Raw genomic sequence first — 20,917 nt, forward strand, 5'->3', positions numbered from 1 at the left:
GCGTCCTTAGGTAACATAGCAGTGAGCCGAGGGCAGTCATGTCTTGGACTGAGACTTTCTTATTCTCTTCATTATGACAGAGGACAGCCCACTTGCCACTGCACTTTTAAACACTTCTGCTGTGGACAGACAACTGTTTCTGAAGCATGCTTTAAGAACCTGTCTTATGTCAGTGACAGCTTTTCACATATTTCATTTCATGCTTGTTTGTTCACATTGTAAAATGTGTAAGGAACTGAAAGGTTATGGCATTCATTGTGTGTTCCCAGTCAAAACACTCATCTGTGGTCTGAATATATTTATAAAAGAGGCTTTTTATTATTTTTCAATTCAATTCAGTTTTATTTATACAGCGCCAAATCACAACAGTTCCCTCAATGTGCTTCATATTATAAGGTAGACCTACAATAATACATAAAGAGAAAAACCCACCAATCATATGTCCGCCTATGAGCAAGCACTTTGGTGACAGTGGGAAGGGATAACTCCCTTTTAACAGGAAGATTGGTTGGGGTGAGAGAAGGACGTGAGTATGCATCACACAGCTTACCATTCCAGATGGTTCTCAACAAACGCTGACATGGGGCTGATCTGCACGGTGTAGGTGTCATTGGCTGAGTATTCAAACAGGCCGTAGTATGGATTGAATAGCTCCTGAGACAAGAGGAAGAAGAACTCTCTGGAAGGACCGCTGTAATCTAACCTGAAGAGAGAAGATGCAACTTCAACTGACAATACTGGACTACTAAACGGTGTTTAAGTAGTCGACTGTGAACTAAATGCTAATATGACTATTGATCGGATTTGTGCTGCACCTGAGTACAGGAGTGAATGTAAGCATTTCTGAAGACGCCAGTGCTGCCAGAGCTAAGCTGACAGAAACTGAGAGGTCACTGAGCGTGTACCGCTGGCTCTTAATACCGCCATCACACGGGGCCTCTACCTTCATGCATGAAAACTCATTTTCTGCGCTGAGGAAGATTCTAACTGCGGTGCGTGCAGTTACGGTGTGAGCTTGTGGAGCACGTCCTTGGTACACTTTGTGGTCATGTTTCTGGATGACAGCACATACAGTATGGCCGCATTATGCATTCTAGTTTTCAGTGGATTCATCTAGTGGTGCATTGTAGTTGTATGTGTGTAGTTGGCATGGGTGAGCACATGTCCAGTGTTCAGTTAGTGTTTATACCACTCAACTTCTTTCTCACACAGTTTGAGGCTTCTAAAGTGTGTGACAGCAGTATTGTAGGCACTGCAGTGTGGTACATCCACGGTCACCTGTTTGTGTTTATTTGTCTTACCCCTCCTCTCCAAGGAACGTGACATAGAGTTTATTCCTCTGCAGCTCTTTGCGTGAATATGCCATCACTTGGTTGAAGGTTCCTTCCAGTAGATGTTCTCTCCTGATGAGCAACCTACAACAAGCAGGACAGCTGAAACGCACCGATATACCCCAATCCACCCTATCTACACAACAAAACAATAAAAAATATGACTGCAGTTGGTCTTGAAAAAGTAATTATGTTTAAACTGACTATTTGATTACTGAACACATAAAAAAACCTCACCACTGTTTAAGCAATGCTGACACATTCATACAACATAAGTATCATTTCTAAAGGGGCGCTCTGTTTGATTACTGAAAAAAGAGGACTTCACCACTCTCCTTTATAGCTACGACCATGTCTCCATGGAGTAGACACAGTGAACAAATATGTCTCTGGACATATTTTAAAGTTGCATCACGACCTATGCTGATACATGTGCAATGCAAATAAATACATATTATGTCTAATGGGCATCAAACTCTGCCATGATAAAATGAGTTGCTCCATTTGTGTCTTACTTCGATTCAGTTTTATTCATATAATGCCAAAAGTTGCCTCAAGGGTCTCAAACCTCGAGGCAACGAACCCCAATAATAGATAGAAAACCCCAACAATCAAAGGACCCCCTGTGAGCAAGCACTTTGCAACAGTGGGAAGGAAAAACTCTCACTTGATCTTTCCTGGCCCCTGGGCGTATCCTTTAGCTTCTAATTTCCTGTAGAAGTTTCGCAGTTTGGCTTCAAAGTCTCTGCGGTAAGGAGCTGGAGCCCTGGCCCTCTGCAAGCCTGCACACAGAACACAAGTTGCATTACTCTGCCAGTCAGTAAAACTGCAGTTACAGTTACACTCTGCCAGTTATGTGAAGGGAATCACCATCTAGTCCACCAAACAGTCTAACAACAGATTATGAAACCCTCTGAGGCAAAAACATTTTCAAAGGAATGCCAAATAAAAATGACTTGAATGAAATGAACTGGTTTCTGCATACAAACATTTTTTCTATGTAAGTGTTTTCTATGTAACACTCACGCACTCACATTCATACTCCAGTGGATGTAGGTCTCCCAGATGGACAGCAACTTGGGGTTAATATCTTGCCCGAGGATATTTGGCATACAGACTGGAGCAGTCCGAAATCTAAACCATCAGCCATCCAATTAGTAGAGTACCAGCTCTTCCTCCTGAGCTACAGCCACCACTGTTCTGCCACCCAGTTCTTCTGCATGTGTCACACTGAAAATATGTGCTTCTTGAATAAGTTGGGAAGTTGTTCTACCAACTTTGTTTTGTTCAAAGTGGGAGGCAGGGTACAGCCTAGGCAGGTGGCCAGGCTGTCACGGGCCTATTGACTTTATTTCATATCTCACTGCTAAGAAAAAGCAGTCACTAGTCTTATCAAGCTGTTAATCACTAGAATCCACTTTACAGTAATAACTGCAGCACGGTAAACAGTCAGCTCTATTAGATATCATCCAGCCTGAGATTTGCAAAAAACAAAAAACCAACCCGCACTTGTTCCTGATCTTGTACACACTGTGTGATAACATCTGCTATTCACCTGGTCTTACTTGTAACACAGAAAAATTAAGCACACGTTTTTCTTGCTGAGGTTTTGGGTATTACTCTCCTGGTGGCCACTGGCTAACACCTGGCATTTATGGTGATATAGTGTTTCCCAGATTTTTCACTCTTCTTCTCTTTGCCTGTGTGAGTTTATTGCTAATCGGCTCTCGTTTTACTTCCTGTCTTGTCCTGAAGGATCGTTTCTGTGCTCACCTCCCTTTGTTCTTTTCATGCCTGCATTAGTGTCTGATTGAATTTACCTGTTCTCTTTGTTCTTTATTATTTAGTCCATATATGACTCTCCCTCATTTTCTTCTGCTGACTCACATTTTTTAAAAATTATTTAGTGTAAGTAAGTTCATTGGTGTTTAATTAACTGTGAGGCTAATTATAGTTCCTTGTTTTTCTACCCATCTGCAGGCTCCGGTTGTCTGCACATTAGTTGCTCTCATCTGTGACAGTTGAGGCCTTTTCCTTCATGTCGCTCCACATTCATTTCCCTCCTACTCCAATCTCTAAAGTTATCAAATTATAGCAAAAAAATCCTTTACAGCATGCAAAACGATCCTAATCAACAGAGCAGAAACAGTTCTTCAACAGTGTCATGACTTTACAGCAGCAATCATCTCCATTAAAGGATCAAACATGCTTCAAGGGTCAGTAAGAAGTAAGAGTAGGCAGCGACGGATAGTTCTAACGGTGAATGAGTGATATGAAACGGTTCAGCGTTCATCGTGTTTCAACAAAGACAATAGCACAACTAATGAATGAAACACATTTACAGACCAGGCTTCCCTGCTGTGACCTAGTTTCCTTTTATAGAATCTCCCATCAAGAACACGCACACCCCAAATCACACTCACAAAAACACTGTTGAGGCCTGTTAGAAGTCTGCTGGAGCTCATTAAGATAAGATTAGAGCAGCATCGCATAGCACAGCAGGTTCTGTCATACAGCGTGTCTATTATGAGTTGTCACTGTGTGTGAGTGTCTATTGTGTGCACTGTGATGGGCTCCAGATTTCATCACCTGCATATGTGATCAGCTTTTTTGTGTTTTTTGCACACATGGTTGCTTCAAACAGCAGGTACACACAAGCACACATCCATGAAAATACCCGACAGCAAACACCTCCTGCTGTGTGATACAGTCCAAGAATTCAGTTTTGTTGAATGAAATTTTATTCTTTAATTAGAATTTTTACTTAACACTACTTAGCGTGCATGCATGTCTGCTAGCATTAGCTAACAACTTAGCACTCCTACTTCTTGTCCCAAAAAAGTGAAAGAAAGAAAGAAAAAGTTTTGATAAACAAACATTAATGTCAAGACTTCAAATGAGTCTAAAACCAATAACGTCACAGTGGTTATGTCCATCTTTTATATACAGTCTACTGTATTATGGTCACCTGTTATTGGTGAATGCACATGCATCCTGTTTCTCCATTTCTAGGCTGGAATGCTTAACCAGTAGCATATCACAGATCATACCAATGTAGGGAAATAAATAGGTAGTTTCATGGTTACATGTTATATGTCACAGTTACTATAATGTCAAGTGCTTCTTTTTCTCTGTATATTTTATATATCTTATTTTATTGTTTACTCTATTTCATTTGTAAAATATGTATATACACACTCACACACACAAACACACACACACACACACACACACACACACACACACACACACACACACACGTAGAAAAACATATTTAGTACACACATCCAGTAATGCATATACTCTTATATATTGTACATATATTTATTACTTTCAGATTTAGCCATTCTTATATTTTGCTTGTTTTACGTTATTGTTTTTTTGCACAACTCTGTTGCTTGTGAAGCTCGCACACAAGAATTTCACTCACATGTACTGTACCAGTGTACCTGCACATGTGACGTGACAATAAAAGTGATTTGATTTGATTTGATTTCTTTCAGCTGCTTCCTTTAGGGGGCGCCATCTCACCCTATCCCCAGCACCCTTCTCTGTTACACTAACCACATTCATGAATCTTATCTGTGTTATAAGGCCCTAATGCGCTCTCTTGACATCCGTAACTATACTTCATCATCAACACTGTCAAAGCAAACTTTAAATCTGTGGAGCTCTTTCTCAGCATGAAGCCATACTGCTGCTCACTCATCATCACCCCTCTTCTTAACTTAGCTTCACCAACTCTTTCCCACGGCTTCTTGGTATGGCTGATCAGCTTTATCCCTCTCTAGTTAGTACAGAGGGAAGGAACAGCTCTCTTAATTCTTGTTTCCTTTTCTTGCACCCTCCACCCTCTTTCAAATTCCACCTTCTGTGTAAGTAAAAGCCCATCACTTGTCTTCTTTTTCTCACTTTTTGGGGGTTATAAATTTGAAATTAAATAAATTTCAAAAAAATATATTAAAACTAAACAAAACAACGACAATAGCACATGCTAGCATAATTGTGACACAGAGCCACTATAAAAGTTGCAGCTAGGAATTAATTAGTGAGAATTTGAAAGAGGAACTCATTATAAAGGATGCAGCATCGTTAAAGGAACGGTAACAAGTCCTACCGGGAGAGTTCTGTGGCGACGAGGCGGGGGAACAGCGAGGAGAGAAGCTGAGGTTGTGATGGATGGGGTGAGGTGGAACACATGACATGATTTCCTCTTCAAATAAACTGCAAGAAACAGAGCAGAGAAGCAAAACTTTGATTAGTGGTGTGAAAGTAGACACTGGGTTTGAAGCTGAATCCACCAAAGTTCTTCACCTTAACAGGATGACCAGGTCAGCATCACATGACAGCTTCTCCACTCCCTGATTTCCTTCAGTTCTGACGTAGTGGATCTTCTCCCTGAACAATCGAGAGGGAAACTAACTGGTTTGTAATTTGTCTCTTTAAAGATATCTCATCCCTCCCTCAGGTACGACCAGTCTTTCTGCTCCTGCTGCTGAGAGACAGCGTGATGCTTCCTGCGCCTTACTTTGCAGAGACCCACCACCTCCAACATCTCAGCAGCAGTCATCAGTCAGGCAGAGGAACTTGTGAAGCATCGTTAAAAAACACCAAGACAGAGAGACCAATACACGGTGCTGATTATCTACTAATTTTAAGCTTTGTCCGGTTCAAAGTTATCGTTGCCTCTACTTGTCTTTTAATCGTATAAAACAAACCCTAACATGATTGTTAACGACGTTGGCATCAGGCGGATGTTTTACGTGAGAAGCGGGAGAAAGTGTACCTCAGTGCATGGTTCCTAGTCAGGCTGGGCTGTCGCTCCTGTAACAAGTCAAATATGTTTGGCTGTCGAAGAAATGCCACTATCTTGTCATTGTAAGCTGGTGAGAGAAGCAGTCAGACATAAACACGGTAAAAGAACGACTCATCAGAAGGTATTCGTAAAAATACAAACAATGTGCCGGTGATGGGCTTACATGGAGCGCTCAGCTGCTGTGAGTCAGCATAATGCTGACTTCGTATAGCAGCTACCAGGCTGTTTCCCGGCCTGGCCATCAGAGAAGCCCCTCGACTCCTGGACACATCAGAGGCCTGAAACAAAAACAACATAAGACTGCTGTCCAAATATAATGAAAGATTTAGTCGTGGACATTTTTTATTTATCTCCTGATTAGACTCGACACATTCATTCTTCTTCCCTATGAATGTGTATGAGTACACATTCATAGGGAAGAAGGGTGCATATATATCCTACACTGAACTTGAGCAGTGTGCCGTAACCGTGAGAAAAAGAACCTTTATTGTCCTTTTCTGCTGCAGTGGTTTGTCATCCACGTTTCTGCTCCTGCACTCTTGACAGGGGTACCCACGCGGTTGTTCTACTGATATATTCCGGGTACCAAAATATGTTTTTCCCAGAGCTAATTTTTACAGTTTTATATGTGAAAAAGTTTCTGGTTTTTAAGTTAAATATGCACATATGTTCATTACCATTTTATTACAGTCCAAATTGAAAATAAAATGGGTCCAGATTCAGTGAAGTATTTTGAGGTGAGTGCCCCCAAATCTCAATAATACTGTATCAATGAATTCTGAACCTTTAATTTCAAAGATTAAATCCTTGTTTAGGAATGTGTCACGGTCCTTTGACCTCGTGTTTCATGTTTTTGGCTGTATTTGAAGCCTCAGTTTGTCTCAGTACTCTGCTGTGACGTGCTGCTGTTCTGCCATGTTTTCCCTGATATTTTTTGGACTGTCATTAAAGGTGAGCCTTTCATTCACTCTACCTGTGAGTCAGCATTCTGCCCTTATTCAGCCTCACATGGATATTGCACAAAGAGCAGAAACTGTCAAAATAAACATATTACATTGTGAGACTTTACAACTGGCTAAAGAGTACTGCATTCATTCTCTGCCAAATATAAACGTTTTAATATCTTACCCAACCCGTCCAGCACAGTGGAAAAATAGAGGGCCAAATATCATGTGATATTTCACTACAAGCTATAATAAGCAACAGTGCCTTGGCCAAACTAATCCACGGATGGAGACCCCGCTTAAAATTTGGTTTAATGCAGTCAGAGAAAACCAAAACAAGGAACACTGATAAGCAGTGCATTGATACAGTGCTCTACTTTTAATTATTTCTTATTCAAACTTTTTTCCCAACAAAACAGATTGCTAGTCCTTCAGTAAAAACTAAAGGACTTTGATCTGGTAAAATATCGTGATTTCCTTAACAGACTGACTTTAAGAAGCTTTGAAGAGTTAAAAGAATGTGCTGTAACAAATGAAGACTTTAACAGGTTTTTACAAATTAGAATGAGGTCAAGTCAGGTGTTCTGAAGATCATAGCTGATAAAACAGTCCCAGGGGTTAAGTATGACAAAAAATAAATGGGCGACAAAGATATATAAAGCAAAAATTGGAAAAGGAGGTGAATTTCCTCTTATGACTGGAAACATGAGGAAAATTCACTAATAGGTGGAAAAGCCCATCCACTCTGTTTTGGAGGCAGTTTGGATGGAGAAGCTTGGAGAACACAAAGTTATTTAAATAACCATGGCGTTGGACGTCTTGTTGTGGAATAAAATGTTTCAGGACATGACCACTACTCCAGCAATTCTTGTTTAAGTTAAAAACAGACATGAAAAATATTTAAGATAATGACCTCTTTTGTCTTTTCAGACTCTTGTGGCGGGGCAAGGTCTGCGGTGACGCTGCAGGTGACGCACCTGAGCGGCATCCGCAATCACGCCTCGCTGGCTTAAAAGTCTGTGTCTGTCTAATGTGGTTGTTGTTCATGTGTTCGGCGGCTGACCTGAAAAGCTGCAGCCGAGCCGTGTGATTGTGCACAGCAACCGCGTGCGGAAAGAGTAAATAAAGAAAAGTAAAAAGTGTGGTAGGGTCGTCATCTGTGTCACATTGGTGCCGAAACCCCGGAGGTGGCATGGTGGAACCGTGACCGGGCCAGCCAGGGGAGGAGCTGGCCCAAATGGTGGCCACCGCCACCTAGCAGGAGCAAGTGGCAGTGTTAGGACCGGATCGAGCAGGGCGTGCAGCTAATTGAGAATCTGATCCGGTCCTGTCCGACACTGCCGCCACTTTCTGAGTATTTCTAAACCGACAGATGCAGATGGGTTAGAGTACCTCCCCGGCGCTGTAGCTGCGTAGTCTCTGCAGGTGCTGTTTGTGGGCGAGGTGGCCAGGCAGCCGACCATTCTGCAGAGGTATCCGAGGGTCGATGAAGGTCGTGGCTCGGCTGTTGTGATCTACAAAGAAAGACTAAGAGACAGACAAAAAAGGACTGAAGCAAACATGTTGATTGATTTCCAGGTCACAGTCCCAAAAACAGAAAACACACTCATATTCTTTGCTTTTGTTAATCATTCAAAATGAGAGGTTCCAACTGTTAATGGCAGCACCAGCATAAAATAAATAAATAAAACTTGAACATTTGCATTAAATACACAAAGGTAATCTGGAGAGCACCGAGCTGGTTCAGTGTAGTCACATAAGGGAAAACGAGAATTACTGTAACGTGTGCAATGGATTTGTGATCTTGTTGACTATCAAATAGTTGCATCAAAGAAGAGGACCAGGTTGGCGAGCACTCAGTCAGTTGATGTCTTCAAAGCTATTTCGGTGTGTCAGAGAAGTCAAACAGATAAATCTGCTACTGTATTGAATTTAAATGGGGTCATGCTGGCAATTTTATGCAGTCTGAAAACTGCAAACCTGTTTCTGTCTAAATACATAGAAATTCCCATTAGCCCTTACTTACTGTTCATATTTCATGCCTTAACAGTGCGGTCCAGGTCAACTTTGACCAGGGCCAAGAGTTTCCTCAAAATAAGTGTCTTTATCAAATTTTCTACTATTGAAATATTTAGAAAGTGTACATTTCTTATTTGGCATTAATAAACGGATCAGTAATACTCATTTAAAAAGAAAAGAACACCCTAGAACTGTTGGGATTCATTATATAACCATGTAAGTATAACAATTGTTAAATGCCATCCTCGGTCTATATCGTAAAAAAAATTCACATAACCACCATGTGGTGGAAACAGACAGTACTTATGAAGGTCCTCCTCAGCTCCATGACATATCGCTTCACTAACATTTCCAAGCACAAGGACTTGCTGACTATCAGGCACTGACATTTGCTGAAAGGGCATTCATGTGTGCGAGTTGTCCTACCTTGCCCTGGGGGTCTGTTTTGATTTCCCAACCCCTTGGCAGCTCCAGCTGACTATCTGCAAACTTGTTGAGGAAGACCACAAGGTCCCTGTTATGTTGGTAGCGCTCAAAGTTTCTGGCATCACGGCGCACCTTCAGGATCATGTGCTTTACACAGCTGCTGCTGGTGAACATCCGGTACGCTGCCTATGGTCACAAATTATAGTCACCAAAAAAGTATAGAGCGTGGGACTCTTAATAAACCCATTAAACTACTTAATACTACAGTATTTCACCCTGGATAATAACAGTACTGTGATATACTGCAGGAACTGTGATACAGCAAGATATCCATATATATGAAAAAGCCCAACAAAGGGCTCCTGGTTCAATAAACATATAATATGTGCTTGTATGTATCTTTTTGTATGTGTTTTATACTCACATAGTTGCTGTGCAACACAGTAAAAAATTCTGGGTGTGTGATGAACTTGACAGCAGGAGACTGGAGGAGATGGCTGATCTTCTGTTGACTGACAGGGGAGGCGGGGCCTGCAAACAGGCAACAGGCCATTTAGGAAGCTTATATAACGAAATCTTTACTATTTATTACTGTTTTGTAAACCAACCCATGCCGTTTGATGTACATTAAAGTGCAACTGCTACAGTTTTTTTTTCATCATTTAAGACAATCAGGTAATTTCAGCATTCCAACTATACAAGGGCGAATTATAAACCATGTTCATGTAAAATATTAGAGGGTTTACAGGAATATGATGTTAAATTGTTAGTGTGTCAGATGGAGGCGGAGGACAAGCTGAATAGGTAGTATTTTCAAACTGTTGCTAACACAACATGATTTTTGACCGTGATGTCATGTACTCTGTGCCAATGCACACATATAGCATCACTCCACAACATTTAAAGCATTGCTTTAAACAGAAGATGAAGTAACACTTACACATAGGCAGGACCTTCACAATTACACAACATAATCCAGCACACATCAGGACACTTGTCTTTCATGTGTAATGACGGTCGTATTAAAAGGCGCAGGCCGTGTGAGTGTAAAGTATGAGAGGGCTCAGTGCTGTACCTGTCTGAGTGGAGTCAGGATCAGTTTCAGTACTGCTGCTCCGCTCAGTCCTCTGACTCCCTCCACTCTCTTCTGTGGCCATAGTCCTCTGTATGTTCTGGTACCTGCATAATAAACGACAGCCAGGAATCTGAGAACCTATCAAAAGTATACATTTCTGTCTCATGTCACATCATATTTACTACTTCATGTTTTCAATCCCTTTTCCAGACACCAGATGTCACCCTGACTCCACATTAGTTTATCTTACTGCACAGGCTCAGACTATTGAGTGCTACCTCACCTTTCTGTTCAAACTGGTGGTTTGGCTGCAATTTGTACTTTACATAGATAGTTTCAGCTACACTATATTTCCACTTCAAATTTGTACATTATTATATTTTTATTACACATATTTTAGATATATCTGACTAATGTACTTACAAAATACAGATCTGACACAGGAAAACACATTTACTTCTGTCAGAAAATTTATAAACTATGTTTATAAATTATGACATGGATAAAGACTAAAAATCCAATTGATTAAGAAATGTATGTATTCTGGTCATTTTAATCTAATTACTATACTATAAAGTACATTTCATTCAGAAGATACCAAGTCTCTCTTCTCTTCCACACTTCATTCATAATCCTTCCATGTTTTATGGAAGTAAAGCAAACATAGTTACTGGCAGAACGAAGGTCCATTATAACCTGCGACCCAGATTCACTGATCTCTATGCTAGCCCACACCAGCTGATCACTCAACTGATCCACTTCCCTCCCTTTTCTCTTCATACACTAACTGTGCATCTGCAAGCCTCTTTGCAACCCGTCTGGACTCCAGATCCTCCATCCATGCTAACTTAATAATGAGGCATTCTTACTGCTTACTGCATAGCAGGCGGAGGTACCAGAGCAATAACACCGAATATAAATCACTGCAGTTAAGAAATTTCTCTTATTTTGACTGGTCTAGACAGAACTGCTGCAGTCTTACACTTGGAGTTTTCTCTGCATGTTCCTATTCTGACCTTCTGTTGAGCTGCTCCATCTGATGTGTGGACCCTGAGCGAGGTATGCCATGGTTACATTTGGTAGCATGGCTCGGCCTCTGCCAGGTTGTGGTCCGGTTGACATGGTCCACGTAGAAAACTCTGCCATGGCTGTCAATCCGAGCTTCCCAGTCTGTGGTGACAGAGGGCAGATTATTACATAAAGTTATTGGCGGCAGCACAGCTCTAACGGAGTGTCCACACATGAAGCAATTCACAGTGACAGGGCGACCAGGCACCATAGAAAGCCAATGACATTCTGCGACTTCAAGCAACAGCAGGCAAAATAACTGCTGGCAAAGCAAAAAGGGCAGATCTTGAGCTGAATTTCAACACAAGCGATTGAAGTGACTGCCAGAGAGAGCAAAGGATACTGTTGATTGACATATGATATGGTGATAAATATGTCAGAGTGTTACCTAGGCAACCAGACTGGAAATGTCTTCTAGAGACAAAAAAAACAAAGAAGTAACAGAAATCCAGCTGCCATGTTTACTTATTTTTGCAGGTTTAATTTAATAAACTACAGCTACAGTTTAAAATGTACATGCAATCATGGATGCCAAACTTTGGCTGCTAATTTTAGGGCACACTAATTTTAATAATTAGTGTGACCTGCTCTCTTTTCAAAGCTCAATAATTGTACCAAGCACATTCTTAAGAATTTGTTACACAAATTCAAATTTATTTTCGATATTTTGAGATAAACACTTGGTCAAAATGAAGGTTCCAGAATGGCGTTATCAAAGCCAAGGTCATAAAATGTAATCATTAGTTAGCAACAATTACCATGCTTGTGACCATAATTGACAACAGCTGGTACCTTCTACTCTACAACAGCTAAAAGGTGTGTTTGAGGGCACTTGTAGGACTGACAAGCACACAGTAAAGTAAAACATAGCAGAAACTCTGTGCAGTTCTGAGATTGAGTGCTGGAGATTTAAACTGCCTGAACAACCAGTGTCATGTAAACAAAGATATTATTATCATTACTGATGGAGATGGTTCCGGTAAGAAACCTTACATCCAAATAGAGCACACTGACAATTTGAATAAAACCTCCAGCTGACCACATAGACAAAGGAAAATCCTTCTGGAAGAAATTTTTAATCTATGATGAGATTAAAAGTATTTCGGGGTCTTGTTCACGAGTGACTGGAGAAGGGAGCGGGAGATCAACAGACGGAATGGTGCTGGGGCTGCAGTGATGCAGACGCTGCACCGGTCTGTTGTGGTGAAGAGAGAGCTGAGTGTAAAAGCGAAGCTCTCAATTTACTGGTCGATCTACGTCCCTACCCTCACCTATGGTCACGAGCTGTGGGTAGTGAGTGAAAGAACGAGATCGCGGATACAATTGGCAGAAATGAGCTTCCTCCGAAGGGTGGCTGGCCTCTCCCTTAGAGATAGGGTGAGAAGTTCAGCCATCCGGGAGGGGCTCAGAGTAGAGCCGCTGCTCCTCCACATCGAATGGAGCCAGTTGAGCTGGTGCGGGCATCTGACAAGGATGCCTCCTGGGCGCCTCCTGGGTGAGTGTTCCGGGCATGTCCCACCGGGAGGAGGCCCCGGGGCAGACCCAGGACACACTGGACAGATTATATCTCTCGGCTGGCCTGGGAACGCCTTGGTGTTCCCCCGACAAGCTGGAGGAGGTGGCTGAGGAGAGGGAGGTCTGGGTTTCTCTGCTTAGTCTGCTGCCCCCGCAACCCGGCCCAGATAAGCGGAAGAAGATGGATGGATGGATGGATGGATGGATGGATGGATGGATGGATGAATGGATGGATGGATGGATGGATGAGACAAATGTTGAGTGGTTCATCCATAGTTGCCAGAGGTTTGTTTGGAGGGGTAAAGGTAAGGCTTTCAATCCTAAGAAAACTGCCAGCTGGTGCAATAAATATAAAATGAATCAAACAAAAGAACCATTCAAAGAAATAAGCCAAACCTTTGACAGTCATGCCCAAGATGAGTAAGGTGTAATGGTGTGAGGTCCTTTCTGACATGACAAATGACACATGATGAGATGGCGAATATCTTCAGTTATTTCCCCATAGTTCTAACTATATCGAAAGCAAACTTTATTAAGCACTCAGTAGTACTTTCAGGACTACAAGAAACTACTACTAGGACTACCCAACTTCTAGTCCATATTACCTGAAAGATGATTCCAATAAACCAAACACATGTAGAGAAGAGGTTCAGATTTGAGTGAGGCTTTGGAGTAAACACCAGCTATTAGAATCAACCTGTCAATCAAAGCTGTCATACCTCAAAGTCTTAACAACATTCAAATGAATGAGTTAAAAAAAACCACAGCTTTTAGGAAGAGGAACACTCGAAATATAGATTTTGGTATTTTGTAAGAACCATGTTTATTTTTGCTTTAAAAATGGGCATTTTAACACAGAGGTTTATGTGGACTCACTTGCCTTTGAAGCCAACCTTAAGTGGCAATTACAGAAACTGCATCTTTGGGCAGTTCTAGGTTTGCTTCATTTTTTTTTGCCCTGGAGGTTGCTGCTTGTTGTTAAATGTAGCTATAGACAGCAGTATCAGAGTCTTGTAGTGCCACATCCGGGATTCGTTTAGCCCTTTAATAGCGATAATGTGAACGTGTCGGACTAGTACCACTGCAGCTTTCCTCAGCTCTGTCTAACTGCTTTGGGAGTAGGAGGAAGATGAAGAATGCTCCCAAAGGACAAAAACCCCCTGTGTTGTTTTTCATGACTGCTCTGCCTGCCCACGCGCACAAACACTCTTGAGCAGCCTTTATTAGCTGTCCTGACTGTGTTTAGGGAATTAGTATCTCGAATCTAGTTTAACAGTCTCGTTCTATTCTGGGCTCTAGGTGGTCTGGATCAGATTTTAGTGATCTAATAATGTCACTCACCTCTTCTCTTCAAAAGAAAAGATATATTATAAACATAGTACTTGACTGTATGTGTTGTAAGACCACTACATCCAGCCTGTCTGCAGAAAGCTTCTTGACTCCACATACTAAACATCAAGAAGGAATTACTATTGAAACTAGAGTGTGGCTTTTATGAATTACAAAATAAAATACTTTTAACTCATGGTCATGTCTGATTTTCAAAGATAAAAGATTCTGTGAGCTCTGTGAGCAGTGCACAGATGAGCAGGACTTCATGACAACTGATTGGAAGTCAACTGTGGTCCAAAACCGACATATGGAAGGAAAAGAGTCTACAGCACTGGAAAAACCAGTGGTGTAAATTGCAAATTTGACATTATTATAGTCCTCAGGAAAACATTCCCAAACAATCCTTATTACTAATTACTCCTCACATTTTTATGCTGGCTTTCAGTTCACTCCATATTTACATACTGCTTTTTTCTGGTTTGTAGGGATATTTATCAGACCAAGCAGAATGGATGGATGAATGAAACAAAAAAGTTTTGTGATGCTGTAAGCACAAAAACATTACAATTGGAAAAAACTCAGCAGCAGTTTCTCTTTTACAAATACAGTACTTTTACAGTACTGTGTGAGAAAAATGGTGCATGCAGGGAAAACAGTGATTGGGGACTCTCAGTGATGATGTAACGGCTCAGTTGAGTTTAGGCTTTCTGACAGCCTATCAGTATAGGCCAGCGAGCCATCCAACAATTCTACTCAGAGTAAATCTCCAACCATGTACCATGAAGCAGAGAGCAGTATGAAGCTGTACGTTCAAAGCTCGATGAGTACGTAAGGCGAGACGAGACAATGATAAGAAACACAGAGGAGAGGGAATGTATTTGGAAAGCAAACAAATGTGGCGGCATGCACACACAGCACAAACACTCAGAGTGTTAGCATGAGACTCCAGAGTAAGACTGGGAGCTGTTGGTTCTTACTTGGAGGTAAGGCTTGGTCAGTGGCAGCAGGAAAATGGTTTAGGTCATGGCTGGGTCGCAGGACTGGAAGATGGCCAACAGGAGGGGAGAAGCCTGAGCCTACAGGACATTAGAGAAACAGCACGGGGTGAATTACCATAGGGCCAAGGATATTCTGTACCAACTATACGACTAGGAATAAACTGGACTTTGCCCACATAGATGTGTAATCCCCATGTGTTGTTAGTTAGATATGTGAACACTGAGGCTGTAGACAGACATGCCCAATGTTTCATATAGTAGAGGTCATAGAGTTAATGACATGTAATGTTAGCATATATTTGGCTAATGCTACTGTAACTGTTTATCAAATCAATAAGGTTAAAGAAAAATCAGTGAGAGCTGAAATACCAATGTGTCAGTTTACCAATGAAAGGTTAAAAAAAGAATATTTATTCTCAACAATTTTAATAACAAATTCATTTTGTTTTCGAATCAGAACATTTCCTGTTGTTAAATTTGAGAACCTGATACTTGTCTTTATCTTGCTAGTTTTACATTAGCTTAATATACAGTTGGGGTCATAAAGGTGCTTATACTGATGAGCATGAATGTCATGCTAATTTTGGGTTTTAATAATAGGAAGGTGAAATGACTGTACAGCATAGGTCTTTAGCAACTCAAGAATTGGGTGTAAATAAATCTGTACAAGTTGCATCTCAAAACAAGCTCCTGGGATAATTCTCATTGGATATTTGACCATTCGTCTTGGCAGAATTGCTACTGTTTATCTAAATTGGTTTCTTGCCTGGCATGAACTGAGCACAAATTTTCAAATGTTATGAGTATTGGTCAGTAAATGCTGTCAAATAAATCCTTTTGCTGGCAAAGAGAAACTACCAACTGTAGTCTGTCACTAAGGAGATCTAGGAGATCTAGGAGGTCTAGTTAAAAGACATTTTAGAACCTTCAGCCACACTTATTAAAGGATTTGAGTGTATCTACATATTTGAGCCTTTGTGTTAACCATTGGCCTTGTGTGGACTGAAGAAAATCCTAAATAAATGTAAACTTTTATACCCAATTTTTCTTTTTTAAAGTGATTAAAGGTGTATGCTGTACAGTCATTACACCCTAGAAAAAGTTCCAAGACATCAGTGTCCCAAATTACCATCACATTCATGTTGCGTTTATGTCAACTTCTGAGATTATAATCTAAATAATTTTTATTTATAATGAAATTGGTAGACAAGAGTATCTAAAAAATGAAAATATTTCTTGGAACATTTTTCATGCCCTGCAGACACATAAACAAATCATGCCCATCTGCCAACCACATTCCTTTAATCTCTTTTTGAACTACTCTACCACCAGCACCAATAACAAGAGCTAGAAGTTAGTCTTTCTGCTAATTGCCCCACCAACAATAAACGCTGTCTCCGTTTACATATATATATAGTTACTGTTACTTGCAGACTGTTTTGAAATAGTCTCTAACAGCTTTTCCATCAGCTAGTAAAATGGTAAAATGGTGACTGAGTATGTGGTCCGGATGAAGGAAAATGTGTGTTAATGCAAAGTGCAAACAGACATAGCATGCTTTGAGATGGGATTGTGATAGGATTAGCTGGAGTCAGCCTGAGTGAAATGTAATCCATAAAATGCTATCACATTAATGAGGAAGCTTTCCTTCCACTAAAAAAGAAACATTTATCACCTAGGCAGAAGCACTGATGCAGCAGGCATCAAATGTCTTTAACATGAGTACACACTGGCTGTACATACATTGCAAAAGACAGAAACATCACTGTTGTGGTAGGACTGTGACGGAAGGCCATAATATGTAGAACTGCATCACTGTGTGTGCAACTCGTTAACTGAGATTTGCCGCGTTAATGCAGTTATGGCGTTAACGTCACTAAAACGAGATTAACGCTGACAGCACTAATATATATACATTAAAAAAGAGAGGTGAGATGATTTAAGGTTTCAGTGCTTGGGCTTTAGGGTGGAGATGGCCAATGTCTATCATTACCTCTTGTAAAATATAGTTGGAAGGCAAAGCTGGACCGATCACCTTTGCCATAAAGGTTCTCATAGGCTGAGATTATAGAAAGCTCCAGTTACAGGCTATAAGGTTTCTATAGTGGAAAAGCAGATTTTAATAGCGAAGCTAGTCTAAAGTTCCAAAAGCACACAAGTTAAAGTAAACCAGGACAATCCGAAACAACATTCTGGCACCTTCAATTAATGAGTAATCAAACCGAGCAGTTCAATAAAGACAGAGGTCTGGCATTTCTTCCTGCTGATGTTCATGCTGGTAGATGGCAGTAAAGTTTTAATCATGGAAATTCACCACAGAGGTGACTAGCATTACAGAAGTGAGTGAGCACATATGAAGTAATGTTTATAATTGCTTCAAAAATCTCAACAAATACCACAAAACACAAACTTTTTGTGCAGTTTGGAACACAATATGCTTGGTAGTTAAAGGTACAGAGGCTGTATTTCCCAGAAGTTAAAGTGTGCCAAGGACAGTAATCAGTGATCAGATGTAAGAGAGAGAGAACGAGGAGAAAGATTAGAAATTTTCAAAGTTAAGGACTGGCATAGCTAAAATTGTTTTTCAAATCTTTAAAAATATGAAAAAAAAATTAAGTAATATAATTTTGTGTTATTGAAAGGTTAAATGAGAATACATGACAGTTTAATGTAGTTTATTGCCAGTTAAAAGTATTAGTTTGAAGTGTGGTAATAAAGTTAATAGTAATGTAGTACAATGGACTTGTCAAAGCAGGCTGTGGTGTTCATGGTCAATGTTAAATCAAGGGTAGCAGACATAAAGTTGAATTCAAGCTGATCTGTCTGCTTAAATGTTATAGAATTCAGTTAAATCCACAAAGACCAGTGTGATGGCATGCCACACATGGTAAGCTCTACACCTCACCACCAGTTGATTCACTTTAGTTTAATTTACAGTCACTACTTTAAAATATCCTACTTATTGTTCCAGGGCTCGCAAAATTTCAAAATCCCTGGTAGCCCTTCGGGCAGGCACTCGTCAGTTTTTGGTAGCCCAAAATAAATTTAAGTAGCCCGAATAAAAAAAAAAAAGAGGACAATTTTTTGATTGATGTTTTGTTTCCTTTACAATATTATACTTTAATGTATAATATTGTAAAGGAAACAAAACATCAGTCTAAAAATATTTAAAACACAAATTACAACAACAAATTACAATCATCAACTCAAATATTTGGTTCTAATTGAACAGAAATTTCTATGAACTTGCAAGAACTGTGTAGAACATGAATCAGTCTGTGTCAGATCCTGAATTTGAAATTTCCACTGAAATCACGGGTAAGAGGCAAGTGGAACCAAGATCTAGGACATTTGCTTTTTGAAGTTTGCAAAGACTGCTAAATTTTGCCAATGGTAGTTCACTCTTTGCAACATAGCACGCTGTTCTAAACAGCTTTTTCAGGACTTCTTGTTATGCTTGGTTTATTTTTAGTATGTTTTTTGCAATTGGTGTTTGTTCTGGGAAAGATACTGCAGTCTGAGCAATAATGCATTTCTTGCATTTCTCATGGGTTCTGATGGGGTCTTTCTTAAAATGACTGGTCCCAGTAACAAAGGCGCTTGTCGACTCAGAAATCGAGGGAAACTCACAACACACCCGGCAGAACATCATGTTATTTAGCTCGTCATATTCCAGCCACATAAATTCTTTTGTCCATGAAACCAAAAAAGCTGCGCTTTCCTTTTGCCTCATAGTCTGATTTGTCATAACTTTTCCGTTTTGTGGTAGGCTTTTCTTTGGCTGCCCCTTCTTCACCCTGACCTCTCTTGTTTGGCTCTGCAGAACTAAAATACCTGCGTAAATCCATCTGCTTTTACACACGTACTTACATAACGATCAGCAATTCTCTGCGCAATCAACCTCTATGACATGTTTAAGCTTGCTGCAGGAGATTTCACTTGTCATGTTTGATAGTAAGCTAACGATTGATAAGACGATGCCAGAGGAATTGGTGCGCAATTAATCTGTGACTTACCAATCAGTGCTGCTGCTCTCTATACACAGTTCGCGCGATCGCAAAGTGAAAGTGAAAGCAAAAAACAAGCGCAAGTTCAAACGCGATTTCAATGTGTCACATATTGACAGTGGCTCATCGATGCCGATGACATAATTACTCAGCTACATTTGCGAAAGAATGCAAAAGCATTGACATATCTTTCCTTCCTAAATTAGCCCGACGGGCAGGGCTGAAATGGATTTTGGTAGCCCGACTGGAAAAATCGCTAGCCCCGGGACGTCGGGCTAGCGATTTTGCGAGCCCTGTGTTCAATATTGTTTCTTTATTAAATGTATTTATTTTTCCATCACACCTTCCAATGTTTATATGGCGTGCACACATATTAACCTTGCAAGGTCAAAGTTCTGTTTTATGTTATATTAATACATCTTTCTTTGAGTTACCTGGGGTTTGGCTTCTCCTTCTGTCTGGCAAAAGGTGTGGCAAAGGGCTGGGAGAGCTGAAATACCACTGACAGCCTAATTGGACAGAACCACATGCTTCATTGCCTGGGGGGTGTTTCATGTTTGTTTAATTGTTTTGTATTAGTTGGTTATATGGCAGCCATTTTGTTTTCCCCCGTGTGTGTCATTTGGTTTAGCTAAACCAGTATTTAAGTTCCCCCGTGTGTCATTTCAGGAGGTCAGTTTATCTTATGTTTGTTTGAGGGTTTTGTTAATTATTATCTTGAGTTTAGTCTATTGAGTTGACCTCTTTTATTGGTCTGCCTCTTTAAGTTTTGGCTTTGTTAAATATATTTTCATATTTTTGGGTCAATAAAACCCCGTTTTGAATTAAAACACCTGTGTCCTTTATGCTTTACTGCTTGGTCCCTGACCAACCAGTAAACCTAAGAGCAGCAGCAGCACAGTTCAGCTTATCCTCATATGTAAGGAAAATAAATCTGCTGGAGCTTACAATGCAGATTTTATGTCCTATTTCAAAGTTGTTGTTTTTCCCCCATTCTGTACTGCTACACTGGATATTAGTGTTCCTCCACCTGCCAAATTCCATTTTAACCCCTGTATAGGCTTGCAGTGTTCCTCTCCATCACATCCAGTTTCAAAATATCAACATGGCCTTACAATAACATGGCATCACAAACTACCAGGGGATACTACAGTGTCGACTTGAATCTTTTATATGGTCCTATGGTTCAATGACCCAACAATCCATGATGGGGACCTTGCAGGTAAAACTAGCATTGGCCCTGCATGGGCTAAACCACAGAGGATTCCCTCGCAGGAATCCAAAAGGGTAAAACTGCTGTGGGAGCCGCATGGGCTAGCCCACAAGGGGTCCACGTGGTGTCTGAAGCTGGACTGCCTCCAATTGGGGCCAAAACGGGATACCTGT

At 40.6% G+C, this 20,917-nt stretch overlaps 1 protein-coding gene across 4 annotated transcripts in view; it reads right to left on the reverse strand.

Annotated features, from left to right (window-relative positions):
* Nucleotides 1-20,917, reverse strand: part of LOC134634870 (E3 ubiquitin-protein ligase HECW1) — a 93,753-nt gene that overhangs the window by 12,642 nt on the left and 60,194 nt on the right. For 2 of the 4 annotated variants that reach the window (XM_063484293.1, XM_063484294.1), the window contains 13 exons: nt 15,504-15,602; nt 11,628-11,781; nt 10,612-10,715; nt 9,961-10,067; nt 9,537-9,722; nt 8,484-8,618; nt 6,311-6,425; nt 6,118-6,214; nt 5,646-5,729; nt 5,449-5,555; nt 1,999-2,113; nt 1,302-1,415; nt 551-703 (listed from right to left, as the gene is read on the reverse strand). In XM_063484293.1, the coding sequence (XP_063340363.1) occupies nt 551-703; nt 1,302-1,415; nt 1,999-2,113; nt 5,449-5,555; nt 5,646-5,729; nt 6,118-6,214; nt 6,311-6,425; nt 8,484-8,618; nt 9,537-9,722; nt 9,961-10,067; nt 10,612-10,715; nt 11,628-11,781; nt 15,504-15,602 (1,570 nt within the window). The remainder of the gene's footprint in view (nt 1-550; nt 704-1,301; nt 1,416-1,998; nt 2,114-5,448; nt 5,556-5,645; nt 5,730-6,117; nt 6,215-6,310; nt 6,426-8,483; nt 8,619-9,536; nt 9,723-9,960; nt 10,068-10,611; nt 10,716-11,627; nt 11,782-15,503; nt 15,603-20,917) is intronic. The other 2 variants (XM_063484295.1, XM_063484296.1) reach the window with 1 other exon arrangement.

Source organism: Pelmatolapia mariae, linkage group LG9 (assembly GCF_036321145.2).
Source record: "Pelmatolapia mariae isolate MD_Pm_ZW linkage group LG9, Pm_UMD_F_2, whole genome shotgun sequence".
Lineage (NCBI taxonomy): Eukaryota > Metazoa > Chordata > Actinopteri > Cichliformes > Cichlidae > Pelmatolapia > Pelmatolapia mariae.